Source organism: Archocentrus centrarchus, chromosome 8, assembly GCF_007364275.1.
Source record: "Archocentrus centrarchus isolate MPI-CPG fArcCen1 chromosome 8, fArcCen1, whole genome shotgun sequence".
Classification (NCBI taxonomy): Eukaryota; Metazoa; Chordata; class Actinopteri; order Cichliformes; family Cichlidae; genus Archocentrus; species Archocentrus centrarchus.
The window spans coordinates 17,786,064-17,800,097 of record NC_044353.1 but is presented as its reverse complement, the minus strand read 5'-3'; the positions used below and the strand labels follow the sequence as shown (position 1 = coordinate 17,800,097).

At 42.6% G+C, this 14,034-nt stretch overlaps 1 protein-coding gene across 2 annotated transcripts; it reads left to right on the top strand.

Moving 5' to 3' along the window:
- Positions 1-1,307: 1,307 nt before the first annotated feature.
- Positions 1,308-10,491, top strand: LOC115785275 (jupiter microtubule associated homolog 1). 2 transcript variants are annotated; one of them, XM_030736816.1, is made up of 5 exons: positions 1,308-1,508; positions 3,932-4,074; positions 6,569-6,723; positions 7,699-7,729; positions 10,110-10,491. In XM_030736816.1, exons 1-5 carry the CDS (start codon positions 1,453-1,455, stop codon positions 10,262-10,264), a joined length of 540 nt encoding a protein of 179 aa, XP_030592676.1. In that variant the 5' UTR covers positions 1,308-1,452; the 3' UTR covers positions 10,265-10,491. The 2 variants fall into 2 exon arrangements, with proteins under 2 accessions (XP_030592676.1, XP_030592677.1); XM_030736817.1 differs by having other exon boundaries at positions 1,310-1,508; positions 6,575-6,723.
- The last annotated feature ends 3,543 nt before the right edge of the window (positions 10,492-14,034 follow it).

Here is a 14,034-nt window from a genome sequence, read left to right as displayed (position 1 = left end):
GTTTGAGCTTCAGGGTACAAACTGATGGCTGGACAGTCTCTTACAGGACTGCAGAATTCATGTTTCCATCAAGTACGACAGGTCCTGAAGCAGCAAAGTAGCCCCAGACCACACTACCACCACCACGTTTGACTCTTGGTATGATGTTCTTCTTAGGAAATGCTGTTTTGTAAGAGATGTAACGGAACTCAAACCTTCCAAAAAGTTTGACTTTTGTCTCTTTAGTCTACAGAATATTTTCCCAAAAGTCTTGGGGATCATCAAGATGTTTTCTGGCAGATGTGAGATGAACCTTTGTGCTCTTTTTGGTCAGCAGTGGTTTTTACCTCTCTCCCATGGATGCCATCTTTACCCAGTTTCGTTCTTATTGTTGAATCATGAACACCGATCTTAAATGAGGCAAGTGAGGCCTGCAGTTCTTTACATGTAGTTCTGGGCTCTTTTCTGACCTCCTGGATGAGTCGTCGATGCGCTCTTGGAGTAATCTTGGTAGGCACCCACTCCTGAGAAGGTTCTCTATTTGTGGATAATGGCTCTCCCCGTGGTTCACTGGAGTCCCAAAGCCTTAGAAATGGCCTTATAACCCTTTCCAGACTGATGGATGTCAGCTACTTTGTTTCTCAGCTGTTCTTGAGTTTCTTTAGTTAGTGGCATGATACATTACTTCTTGAGATATTTTAGCCTACCTCACTTTGTCAGACAGGTTCTATTTAAGTGATTTATTGATTCAACAGGTCTGGAAGTAATCAGTGGCACAGTTAATGATTTAACTAGAGGGGGCAATTACTTTTTCACACAGGGCCAGGTAGGTTTGCATAACATTCTTTCCTTTAATAAATGAAATCAACATTTGAAAACTGCATTTTGTATTTGATCAAGTTATCTGTCAAATATTAAAATTTGTTTGATGAGCTGAAACATTTAAATGTGACAAATGTGCAAAAAATCAGGGGCAAATACTTTTGTCACAGCACTGCAACTATTACCTTAATGAACCAATAATTTAAGAGCCAAGTTAAGAATAAAGGTGAAAGTATACCTAATTTTCTCCCCTTTATTTTATCCGTTAAATCGTTTTGCAGATTGCCACGATCAGTGCTAATAGTTTAAAAACGGAAAAATGAACCCTCGGGGTTGCGGTCTCTTCTGTCTGATCCCTGACGTGAATCCGAGACCTGCCACCAACAAGAGATTCGACTGCTGAGGTTCTGTCCAATGAGAGGCGAGTTCTGTGCTGTTCTGTCCAATCAGAGCTGGCCAAATGCTGGTGGGCTGGGTCTGGTGGGCTGGCACCGCAGAACCAGCGGATCTGGTCTTCGTTATGTTTTTCAGTGTCGGGTGGAGTCTACATCCCGTCGCATCCCTGCGGGCAAGGAGGAGGATTTATTTTTTCCCCTATTAGTTTTTAATTGAGTATATCTAACTGCCAAGACATCGAAATACTTCAGAAACATGACGACGACAACCACCTTTCAAGGAATGGACCCTGGTGCTAAAAGCAGTTCCAGGTAAAAAGGAGCTGAAAGCCTTTTCATGGAGGAACAAAAGAAGTGGGATGCGGGCAAAGCCTCTCCGCTAGCAAACGCCTCTATTATTCGGTTTTGCTCAAAGGCAGCCTGCTGCAGAGTATCACAGACTGTGTTAGCCCGGTGGTGGTTGGTGAGGGATTTTTCTGGATTTAGCTAAACTGTCACATAGTCTAGCTAATTGAGATAATCTTATTGGGTGTCTGATGCACCATACCCTTTAGCTACTCTAAGTTAGTGAGGTTAGCCTGCCTGGGTTTTGGAAACCAAGTGCCCGACAGGATCTTTTCTGTGTATATATTTTCTAAGGAGAAGTGGACAAAGCTGCCTAACGTCAGCTCCCTCCTGGCTGCTGTAGGCTGCAAAATAACTTTTTTTATAGTTCAAGTCACAGCTGCTTTCCTGTGGGGATTTGTGGATGTTCTGCTGTTGGAGTTGGCAACATTGTTACTGTTAATTGTTCGTTTTTTGTTACATTTTATATTTAAAAAAAAAAAAAAAAAGAAAGAATAAGGAGTCCAAGCATTTGATTGATTACAGGAAGGATCCTAGACTAGACCGGGGTCTGCTTATGTCATTATCTCTTCATTTGGTTCAAGGAAGTTTAGGGAAACTCATTAAGTGGGGTTGCAAGACATCTGTATAAGCTGTGTAGTTTATGCACGTTTTTCACACTCGGTTTTAAGACTCACCCTCCAAGCACGCAGTCTTTTCCTGTAAGTGATGATGCGTGTCGGCTGCATGCATTCCTCCCTTTTTTTGTAGTGAAGAGTGGAAACCTTGAAATTATGGCCGCCTGTATAATGAGGCATGATTTCAGGGCGTACAAGACAGATTTTTGGGGGGATACTGCTACTGTTAGCTTTTGCTGAGTGAGCATGACAAATGTCGGTCAGTCGCATGCTGTTTTCGGATGATGCAGGGGACTTGGGTGGGGGCTCTGAGCTAGCTAAGCTGGTAAATCTTTCCTTAGCTCTTATGCCTTTTCCCCTTAAAGCCCCTTTCACGAGCTGCTGGTCATTTCTGCTGCTGGACGACCAAAGAGATCAGTAGAGGAGCAGCTTGAGCAGAATTAGGCTAAAATCTTAGTAGGCCATCAAAGGCCTACTACCCTGCCTTATCAGACATGCCATCTTTGACTTTGGACCTACCTAGCTTCAACTGTCTTAAAGTGCCCTAAAGCTGCCAAACATGACTGCCATTTCATTCATATTATTTGCAGTTTCGTTTTAGGGTGGGGTCTGCTGCCAGGCAGCTAAAAGCTTTCCCCCCTCTCGCAATCTGTATGTGGAAAGCATGAGCTCATCCTCTGGCCAGGAGGTGAAGTCTGGTTTAGGCATTATATACTGTCACAGCCAAGTGTGATGGACACAAGAATTAAATTCGAAAATTCACATTGTTGCATAGGATTGCTGTTTTTTTGTTTTATGTTTTTTTTTGTTTTGTTTTTTTCCCCCTCCTCTGGTTGCTTTCTTTGTAGCTGTGCTTCAGGAGCAGAGTTGTTTTTTAGACTCCCATCTGCCTGCCTGGCCCTCAGACAGCTGCTCGGTGTGTCAGCTGGTGACTTCAGGGGGCTTTGAGGAGAGGAGAGTTTCTTGGGGGGAGAAAAAGAGGGAGGGGTTCAGCAGTGGCTCTGCAAGCACATCGGTGACTGTTGTCCACCCCAACTGCCCTTCAGCACAGCGAGGGGAAAAAGGGTTTCCCGACTCATTATTGTATTCCTTTTGTTCGGCTTGTGGTCAGGCTTAGAAGAAAGTCAGTGGAAAGTGGGCTTTGTTGGTCATGTGTTTATCTACATGCTGGCTTTCTATATTGTTCTAGAACAGTCTGATCATTAGATGACCTATATTTACTGTAGAACTCAGACCTTTCACATCCATTGTGTGATATTGACCCCAAATAAACATCAGATTTGATGAAAACATTTCATAATAGAATAACTATTGCCCTTAGAAACAGACACAAGGCCTCATATGTCACTGCAAAGGAATCTGTGTTGAGGAGACGCAGCAGCTATCCAGCTAACTCTGTGATTATATGCGACTGGAGTCAGCTGCAGGGCAGAGATTGGGACTGTCTGTCTGACAGGCTGACAGCCGGAGCTTAGAGAGTGGAGACCTTGCTGGTATCTCTCATGGGATTTTTTTTTCCTGTGTGACATGTTTATAAAAGATTTAGGGTGGAGTAGGGAGAAGGTTGCAAGTAGCTTGGGGCAGCCTCATGCTTTATTTCTCTATTGATTTCTTTTTTCTTTTTTTTGTACTGTGCATCTGCTCAGTGGTGTGTGACGTGAAGGCCTTGCATTTTAGTTTAAAGCAAGGGGTCGGGGTGGGCAGAGGAATGGGAGCATGGTGGAGAGCGTGTCGTTCAGCTGACGTAAAAATTGTCATTTTGTTGCTTCTAAGGGTACTACGACCGCCGGGTGGGGACTCCAGCTTCTCCTTTGGCACAGATGACAACACAACACCCCAGCGCAAGAACAAGATGGCTTCCAGCATCTTTGCAGAACCTGATGACCCTCATGCTCATCGGAGGAACAATCCACCTAGTAACTCAGTCTAACATTTATTTTTTTCCATGCTACAATATCAGAGGCGAAATCAAAGTTTTCTGGTTTACTTTACATGATCTGTGGAGCTTATACCAGGGAGCTTGTATAAACACATAAGGGGCAAGTTCAATCTTGCAAAAGCAGACAGAGCTACCAAAAGCCTTAAGCAAGCAAAAAAAAAAAACACACACCATGGAATTAATTGTTCTAACTTGAGCTAGGAACAGATACAGATCCAAATTTTTCCATTTGGGTTGTCAGGAGGAGCATCCCACAAGTGTAATAGCAAAAAAATCCCCAGAGTACTACGTAAGGGTAATTCGAAGCTAGGCTTTGTTAAATGGGGCTGAGGAGCAGTCCTCGATGGAAAGAAATGCGTCAGTTAAAAGTGTGTCAGTTGGTGAAATTAGTGGCCCTCTACAGCCACGAAGGAAATCTGATTTTGAGTACACAAGAAGAGGCAGAAAAAATGCAGCCAGGGACACGAGACCTGTGAATGGCACTGAGCTTTCAAGGTCACCGCAGAAAGTAGGTGAAATATTAATGTGGTCTGACAGTGTTGACTGTAAGTGTTTTTTATTTTTTATAATCCAGGCAAGGTTTCAGCCAAACAAAATTCACTCTTTAGTATGCATTAGCTTCACAGTTTGTAATTAAGGATGGTCATATTTAACCAGTTAGAGTAGGCTCAAAGATTTAATGCAGTGCATAAAGGGGGAAAAATTCCATCTCTGCAGCAGTAGGATTTGATTTTTAGCTCAGGGCCTCACAAGCCTGAGATCTCATGTTTTCACACTGGCCACTTTGTGGAAAACTGTTTACATGGTGAATCAAATTTTCTGGATGAGTGTGGATGATGAAGAATTTGGCCTAAAATTGTTACTGCAGCTTCTGACCTCTGCGGCAAGCAGCTGCTTACAGCAAAGGCTTTTCCTGCTTGCATTGTTTCGCTGTGGGTCAAGCTCAGGAGAGCCTGCCACAGTTGTCCCACTTCAACGGATACAACTGCATGAGGAGGATGTTAATTTCTGCTTGAATGACCGAGGTTAATAACAATATCGGACCTTATAAGCATTGTGCGATCTATGTGGCCTGTGTGTGACCTCATGCTGCAGATGAACAGGTTTCATTGTTTGGTTTGGCATGGAGCCCTGTGTAGATCCTCTTTTTTTTTTTTCTTTTTTTTGAGAGGCTCAAACACACCTTTTCATGTCTCAACCAGAAAACCACATTTTTTTTGGAATACTTTTTGTTTCTGGCTTTGGCATATCTTTAAGTTTAATTATGATAAAACAGTCTCAAATAAGTCTAGAAACACATGACTTTACAAAATAAGAGGACAGAAAACATGGATTGGCTGCTTAAATGCTGTACATTAAACAAGACATGGTGGTTTGGGCTCGCAGGGATTACTTGCACATACACTGACCTCACTGTAGTCATGGTTAATATGAGCATCCATGTTGAGAAAATAAGGAAATGCGTAATAGGTACAGTTTAAGGTTTTAAGATACCAGTTCTGTTGGTGTGCCCAGTGCCCTCAGCTTCTGACCAATGAGCGCTTACAGGAAATAAGAGGGGAAACCAAGACTACCATCAGCTGCATGATTGCTGTTCCTGACTCGAAGGTCAGTGTTATAATATATTTATACCATAGACCCAGGAGATCCATAAGATTAAGCAGAAGACTATAGCAGTGACAACATAATGCATGTCTCTCTGGTCCATCAATCTAATTTAATCCTCTTCCATTTCATATTTGTTGATATCCAGGGAATTTATCAGGTTCAGAAAAGCGGAGCCAGTAATGAAGGAGTGCTTGTTGAGTGCTGATTCACTTCACTCTGTTAACAACAATGGGCACTCCTCTGCTTCTTTGCTCTTCGTTGTTCTCCTCATGACAAAGACGGTCTGTCCCCTCCCTGGCCCTCGGGGTTTATAGCTGTTACCTTATGTGGCTTGGGCTAGCACAGCCTGCTTCCCCACAGTGGGCCAACGCAGGATTTTAAAGCTCTTTCTGCTAAAGGAGAATGCAGGCGCTGTGGGGTTTTGTGAGTTTTGGCATTCAGGTTGTCTGCCTGGAAGCCTTCCACTGCGTTTCTGGGTCCGCTGCAGACGCCCAAGCGGATTTGGTGATGTTTCCTGTTAGTTCCCACTGATTTTGTCTTGTGTTATTTGAGTCAGATTCTCTCTAAGAGTGATGTTTTATCATGAAATCTGAGAAGATGAATTTTGTGGCGAGCATGGTAGCCTCGTGGGTTAGAGAGATTGGGGTCTGGGGTGGCTTTGTGACTAATTGGATTAGTGTCCATATGGGATGACTGGGCAGCTCTGGAGCCTTACTCATGTTTTGTCATTTGGGTTTCCTGTTAACCTTCAACATAATCTGCTGGCCAGAAAGCAGAAAAAACAATTACATGGCCACGGTTGTGAGAGTACATTATTCTCTAAATAGTCTGAAAACAGTTTTTTCTGTGTCTGCCTCTTATCGACCTAGGCGGGGCACCTGCAGGAACCCTGTGCGGCGAGCCCTCAGCCCCACTGAGGCGGGTACAGCAGCCTCTCCTCTTCCCAAAGAACCCTCAGCCAGAACTGACCACCATCCACAACTCTGGGGCCGCCATGGTCTGGAACCAGAGACGAGAGGTACCTGTCGTTCACTCTTTCAGACTTTGTTTCCAAAACAGCACCGCTGGGGCTGAAAAAACACTGCGTCGTAGATTAAGTTTAATTCTAAACAGTTCAGTGGAAAAAATTCATCGGTGGGAAAGATGAGTTCAAGATTGCTGCCCGGAGACTTTCAGGGGGATTCAGCCACTGTAACGTTAAATCTGTGACACAGAAAAGAGCAGAGCGCAGCATGTCAGAGACAGAGAAGGGAACAGCTATAGTAGCAAGAGAACATCAAATCATTAACCTCACTATTTACAGCCATGAATGATCCACCCTACTGTAATCTAAAATGGCATTAAGTTATAACGTCTGCCTTCACTCTGTATGTGTATCTTCTTTGTTTTTTTAAGCTGTTTTTATTTATAATTAACAGGAACAGTAAGCTTACATTAACTTGATGGTTGTAGCCTTTGTCAAAAAAGGCAAACAGTCCCCAGTGGTTAGGCCAGGCGTGGGGCCAACTTAGGCCCGGTGGGCTGTTAATACACTGTTATAAACCCTAGACTTTATCATCTGTTTGAAACTGACCCAAGATGTTGTTTGGTAGATGTCCTCCGCTGACATTTGTAATCCTGCAGAGGTTTGGATTTTAATGTGGGAATGAGTCGGCCTTCGTTTTCTGACATGGGTGGAATTTCATAATTGGGCAATTTGAATAAAGACGCAGTGAAACAGGCTGAGAGAACGTAACGGTTCGCTCGGTTTACCTACCAGAAATATATCACAAGGGTCAGAAATCACAGTAGTGGTGTCATTAATCATCACAATTACAAGTGCTGGCACAAAAGTTCCTGTATAAGCAGTTGCCTTGTGGATGTTCTGTATTATTTTCCTGGCGGTATTTTCTTCTTTGGCTCTGTGGTATATAAAACAACACTTTTACTCACACTGAAACGTTAGCCAGGTCGGGGAGAGATGTGATATTCCTGTGCTGTGTTTTCATTGTAGGTTGAGAACGGCCAAGAACAAGGAAATGATGGTAAGTGTCCTGAGCACTTGAGTTGTTTTTATAAAAAAGGCTTTCAGGTTTCTGTCACACTCTGAGTATGTCTAAACAGCACTGCATGCCTTGGTCAGTGAAAAGCTCCAAATTTCACTCTCCCTGCCTCTGCAAAGATCAGATTATGGCGATTGATCTTGTCTGGTATGCTGCTGGCATACCATCATTTTTTCAGAATGGAGTACACATGTTCTCCCTTTCTGAGTCAGCACCACGTGGTCTCTTTGATGTGGGTTTTTTTTTTTTTTTCCTTGTCGTGATGGCATGATGGTCTGTAGTCAAGCAGCTGTTCTTTGATAGCAGGCTCCACTAAGTATGAAAAGCTTTTTATTAACCTCCAGGTGCATGTTTATAGCTGAATGGCTGGCTCCACAGATAATGGGAAGGTTCGACCGCATACCGTAATGAAGATGAAAATTAAAGCTCACTTTCTGCATGGCTTTTGAATGACTGGAATGTGTGTGTGCGCGTTGTCTAAATATTAGCAATTACATGCCATCAAAAACTTTTCAAGCACTTAAGCCAGTTCATTGCTGGAGTCTAACTTTGTTTCTTCTCCCAGACACAGCACACACATAGCAGGTGAGCCAGTAGTGCACTGACTTGCTCAGACACAGAGAGATTCAATATATCAGCTTCTGGATCCACATTCACCAGAACTAATGTCTTTGGTGCTGTTATATATTTATAATTAATGCTGCAGACCCTCTACTCTTTCGGGGGGTTTAAGCAGAGCATATTCAGCAGTTGAGTGTCCATTATGCCTTTTTTAAAAAAGATTTGAAAATGGTGGGAAAAAAAGAGAGCGCTGCCCTCACTTGTAAGATTTAAATGAAAAAGACCCCTGCAATGTGTCAATGTTGTTGCAGCAATTCAAGTCCTAATGGAGAAGGAGAGGGTAAAGCTTTATCACTGTGATTTTATTCTTTTAAAAAGGCCGGACCTCAACTACTCCACCGAGCCTACAGAGCCAAAGTGTGGAGACTATCTTTAGCCAGAATTTGCATAAAACAAGTCTTGACCCTTTCCATTGCAGCAGTTTTCAGTGCCGGGCTGCTGCTAATAAAATGTGACCAGCTGCCACCATTTTGAGAAGAATGTTTCTTCCACAGAGCCTAAAGTTGTTTATTTGGCTCTTATGGTTACTTTAATTTTTCCTCTGAAAATGAGAAAAGCTGTAGACCTAAAGGGTTTGCATTTATGGGGAAAAGAAACTAGCAGGGTAGATAGCTTAAGCTTTATCTGCTTGTTTTTAACCTACAGCTGTCTCCTCCAACCAGAAACGCATGCAGAGATGGGGTCTGGGTTGGCACTGGCTCTCCTGAGATATGATTGACTGTCACCCCCCACCCCACCCCACCCCACCCCCCTTTCCAAACCACAGTAATTAAAAGAATAGAAATAGTTTGACATCTTCAAGTTAGAAAATCATGGCCAGTGCCATTAACAGTATGTAGCTATGCTACTATGAAGGTGCACATCGGGCACTGGTTGAAGGTTTGCAGTCATGACGTGCTTACTGCGTAGATTTAACACAACAGTGTAAATCCACTATTAGCCTGATTTTTTTTTTTTTTTTTCTCTCTTGGCAGAGAGACCTTTTTGGGTTGTTTGGTTGATGACATAGTTTTTGTGCTTTTTGAACAAAGACATAATATGAAAGCTTTAAATCATAACCGTGCCCTACACAGTTAATCAGTTTAACCTGAAAACTTTAACTACTCTTTCTCGGCCTCTCTGGAGCAAAATGCTCTCTGGGTTTGTGGGGCAGTACTGAAAAAGTGTTTTAATCTTTCTGTGCACTGTTTTAGTCGTAATCAAATCTGCTGTAACAGTAGTGTTTCTCACAGACTCAAAACTATCATATCAACACAAACACAAAGTTTTTATTTTTTTATATTTAGTTTTTCATCCGTCTTTTAAAGAATTAGATCATCTGCAATCAATTTATTGTTGGACAGTCCTCACCCTGTGTTTTTTTTTTTTTTTTTTTTTAAGTTTCACTTCGAACCAGTTAACTCTCCATAGTTGCTTGTCCACTGTGTCTGGAGATCCCTCTGAGCTGGAGGACACTCCAAATCTGGAAAAGCTACAGAACAAAATAAGGACCACCACAGCTAACAGCTGGTTATTGCTTTTTTGTTTGTTTGTTTGTCATAAACAAAGGTGGTGTAATATTTGCAGAAGCGTCCCTCTTTAATATATTTTATGAGCTTGTGTGTGCGCTGACCTTTGTCCCCCCCCCCCCACAGAATAGTTTTGCAGTTCTGTGGAAACAAAAAAAGCAAACGTCTTGTTTAATTAAATATCAGCCACTGCTGTGACCTTCAGAGTAATGTGTTGCCCCCTCCATCTGTAGATTGTCCTGAAGATGTGGAGCAAGAGGAGCACGAGCAGCACGATCAGCAGCAGCAGGAGTCGTCACAGCCCTCTGCCCCGTCGGGAGGTGCCAACGCTGCTTCGGGAGGCCGAAGAAACCCTCCCGGTGGCAAGTCCAGCCTCATCCTGGGTTGAGACCACTCAGTTTTTCATTTGAGCGCTATTATTTTTTTTTTATTTTTTGAAGATAAATACCCCCCCACCACTCTCTCTCCCTCCTCATCAACATCTCAGCTTCTCCCCTCCTCCACCACCCCCTCCTTCACATGCACTCATGGCGTCACGTCCACGGACCCCCGTGTCCTCTCGCTCCACTCGCAAACCTTTTGTTTTGATCCTTTTTTTTTTTTTTTTTTTTTTTTTTTTTTCTATTAAAAGAAGAAAACTGTTGACAAAAGCACTTTATGTATCTCTCCCCCCTCCATTTCAGCCCATCCTGTAGTGCATTTCGCCTGCTGGGAAAGGCATGACGTTTAGCTTGTCCCTCATTCTCCCCCCTGGTGTAAATGGTAAAGGAAAAAAAAATAATAAAAAAGATTTGATGCGTGGATTTCTAAATACAATAAAGATTCATATTAATTTGCTGTGGCTCTTTTTTTATTTTTTTCTCATTTTGTAATAGTAGTAGTATAGCATAAAAGAAAATATAGACATAAATGCAAAGGTTCTGTTAAGTCTCCATTTCAGTACATAAATGTCTGAAAGCAGGGAGCTGAATATTATTTATACTCGGTGAAATGGAGCCTGAAGACAGCAGCCACAGAGAGCAAAGAAAGGCTGCGTGTCTGGAAATCTGCCCAGCCAAAGAAATCACGATAGCCGCTGCCAGTTATGTCAAAAGAGAAACTGCACTATCGCTTCATGACATCATACACTGGATATTTGGCTCTCGCTACGGTGTGCTTGATTTAAGAGAGGTGTTTTTGCTCCAACTCCCAACTTTGTAAAGCAAAAGTCGTTTTCCAAAGGTGAAAAGTGATTCATGCAAGACGTAATGTTACTTTTAGAGCGCAGCCATTAGCGGCCCTGCTCAGAGATAGCTTTATTTGGTCTTGGTCTGAGCACTTTAACTTCTTAAGCATCATTAGTAATGCACAAAGCACAGAAGTAATTCTGTAAAAGCACCTGGTGGTTTGGGTTTTGTCAAACACATCAGACTTGTACAATATTAGCTCAGTTCTTTTACTCCTGAGTTAAACCTCTCACAAACACTGTTTTGATGAATTGTTGCCATGGGGATTTAGAGCTTTTTGGAAAATAAAAGCCTTCAACTCAGTTACAATTCAGACTGCTGCATTTGAGATGTTTGCTGTGTGCCATATAAATACATCTGCAGTGTAATATAAGTGGATTAAAGGTGTTATGAAAAGCAACTATGTAAGTATAGTTGCCTTTCCAGTGCTCAAAAGTCAGCCCCTAAATGCAGTTTAGGGGCTGACTTTTGAGCCAGAGGTCAGCAGAGAATCACCAGACTGCTTCTGGATGATTACAACCAAATTATGCATCTCTAAACCTCGAAGCAGATGGGCTACAGCAGCAGAAGACCTCACTGGTTGCCATTCCTGTCAGCTAAGAACAAGAAACTGAGGCTACAGTTCACACAGTATCACTAAAAACTGGACGACAGAAGATCGGAAAAAAGCGTTGCTTGGTCTGAAAAGTCTCTGTCGCGACATTTAGATTGTATGGGAGGAATGTAGTGTGCTTTTAATCTGATAAAAGCATGGATCCATCCTTGTTTAGGCTGCTGCTGGGTTCATTGCACTCAAATGGCCTCCACAGAAATCTGCAACTGTGTGAAGCTTTCAAACTGGACTAAAATCTGAGGAATGTTTCCAGCACCTTGTCGAGTCTGTACCATGAAAAATTATGGCAGTTCTGAAGGCAAAAGGGGCGTACTTAATGAAGTGGCCACAAGTGTTTATATATTATACTGGACAAACAGGAAAAGCATCTATATTAGAGAAGAGCCCATAATTCTTATGAGCTTACACCATTTGTATTTGTGAGAAGCATCAGGATACATTTTATCACTGTCAGCACATGCACACCTATAATAATCACTTCTACGCATATGTGAGTTTACATCATGCAATTACAGCATCTTGATTGAATGATGGTTTATTGTGGGCTCAACTCTTTGTAAGCCTCTTACTATGAATCTAGAAGACAGATCCTTCTGTACAGATCAGCGATGATTAATCTGATCTTTACTCGCTGACTTGAAGCTTTTTGCTGTTAGGCGCTCTTCAGACATAATATACAACAAATATGGGTCATTTTAAAGTTCATGGTGAACACATCACAGCATTTGAGGCTAGTGTTTCTGTTGGGCCCACCTGCTTAACCAAACTTAACCAAACAAATCTTTTTAGTTCACTGTCCATGCTCTGTTTGTCTACACAGGTCTACGACATGAATAAAAGTGATCAAGAATATTTTCAGTGTTTCTGACGCTACTGGCTCCTTCAGAGCCAGACTGTGAACTGCTCTCAGAGTTCTGTGGCACAGAGGTGTGTTGCAGCCCTCATCTGCTGAGAAAGGCATGCACGGGTCACTCAAGATCAGGAAAAGAACTTCCTGCCCTGGAGAAATGCCAGGATGCTGGAGTGCACTCAATGAAGGCCTGTTTTCTCTAAGTGCTGTACCCACAGGGAAAGTCCTGTGCTTTTTATTACACCCTAACACACAGAATCAGCCCAGATCTCTGGTGGTTTCCACAGTTTATTTGAATATGTGAATATGCTGCAGCCAGCTACAATGTAACAATGCTGTGTACTAGTACATGAATACACCTTTAGAAATACACAGACATGAGATTTAGTGCTCATTTGGATTTTGCATTATTAGACTATAGCAAAGAAACACTGAAGCACTGCAGTTTGCTCTTTTCTCCTGGTCAGCGGCTAATCAGTAAAACTGCTTTGGAAACAGACTCCCCTGGCTATCCCCCCGATCATCCTACTAATCTTTCTAGAAAGACGGGAGATTACCATTTTCCTCCCCCACAGCCATATGCCAATTTATTTAACTGATGTCTGTGATGACTGTTTAAGCATCCTTGCTCATTTGCAACTTGTGTGTATTGACAGGGCCATTACAGCACGTGCACTCCAGATGAGGCCTTCTTTGTCTCAGGGGGATCCAAGAGGAGGAAAAGGATGTGTGAGCATGGAAGCGGATTGGGGAAATGAGATGAGTCATCTCTGAGTGACAATCAGGCAATCAATACCTCCATCCAGTCATATTGGCCTGACTCAGCAACTACTCTAGGCTGCTTAAAGGAAAATTGTGTGATTATTGCAAAACTATTCATAGAAGAGCTGGATTAAAGCTGCTGAGCTGCCTTTGTACATTCCCTGTAAGCAGAGATAAATCATCCTGATTATCTTGCAAATTCAAAAACCTCCCACTCACCAGGAGCCCAAAACAGGAAGCACTGGTAGGCAAATGGGCAGGGCTGTTTCCACAGGCACAGAGGCCACATAAAAGCCCTCCTTGCAGCATCTGCTTCGAATCACACTGAACCTGCTTAACTGGATGAGACTGGAGGAAGGGAACTGATGGAGAAAAGAGTGATGGGTTGGACAGGGACCTCGTTTTATCCTGTCCCAGAGGAGAAACAGACAGAGGAAAGGGGGGTGTTTTTTGTAGCTATTGATTGACTGGTTGAGTCTACAATTCTCTCAGGTCAGTGTTTTTTGAGGTCATTCCCCCAGCCTACTTTGGTCATCTTTTTATATCTTGGACTCTGCTTATGAGATCTGAAAGACTTGGCAGCAGACGATGAAGCTTCTCCATCTGTACTTGAAAAACATTGTTGGATATTTCTGTTTAAAATCTATGTTGGATTTTTTTTGTTCTGTTTTGTTGTTTGTTGCTTCAGACTCTAGTCCCTGTGATGT

Excerpts from the sequence above, each read along its gene's own strand:
- LOC115785275 (XM_030736816.1), top strand. The coding sequence starts at position 1,453 with ATGACGACGACAACCACCTTTCAAGGAATGGACCCTGGTGCTAAAAGC. Across the intron at positions 4,075-6,568 it reads TCGGAGGAACAATCCACCTA|ACCTAGGCGGGGCACCTGCA; the intron begins GTAACTCAGTCT and ends TGCCTCTTATCG. Across the intron at positions 7,730-10,109 it reads CCAAGAACAAGGAAATGATG|ATTGTCCTGAAGATGTGGAG; the intron begins GTAAGTGTCCTG and ends CTCCATCTGTAG.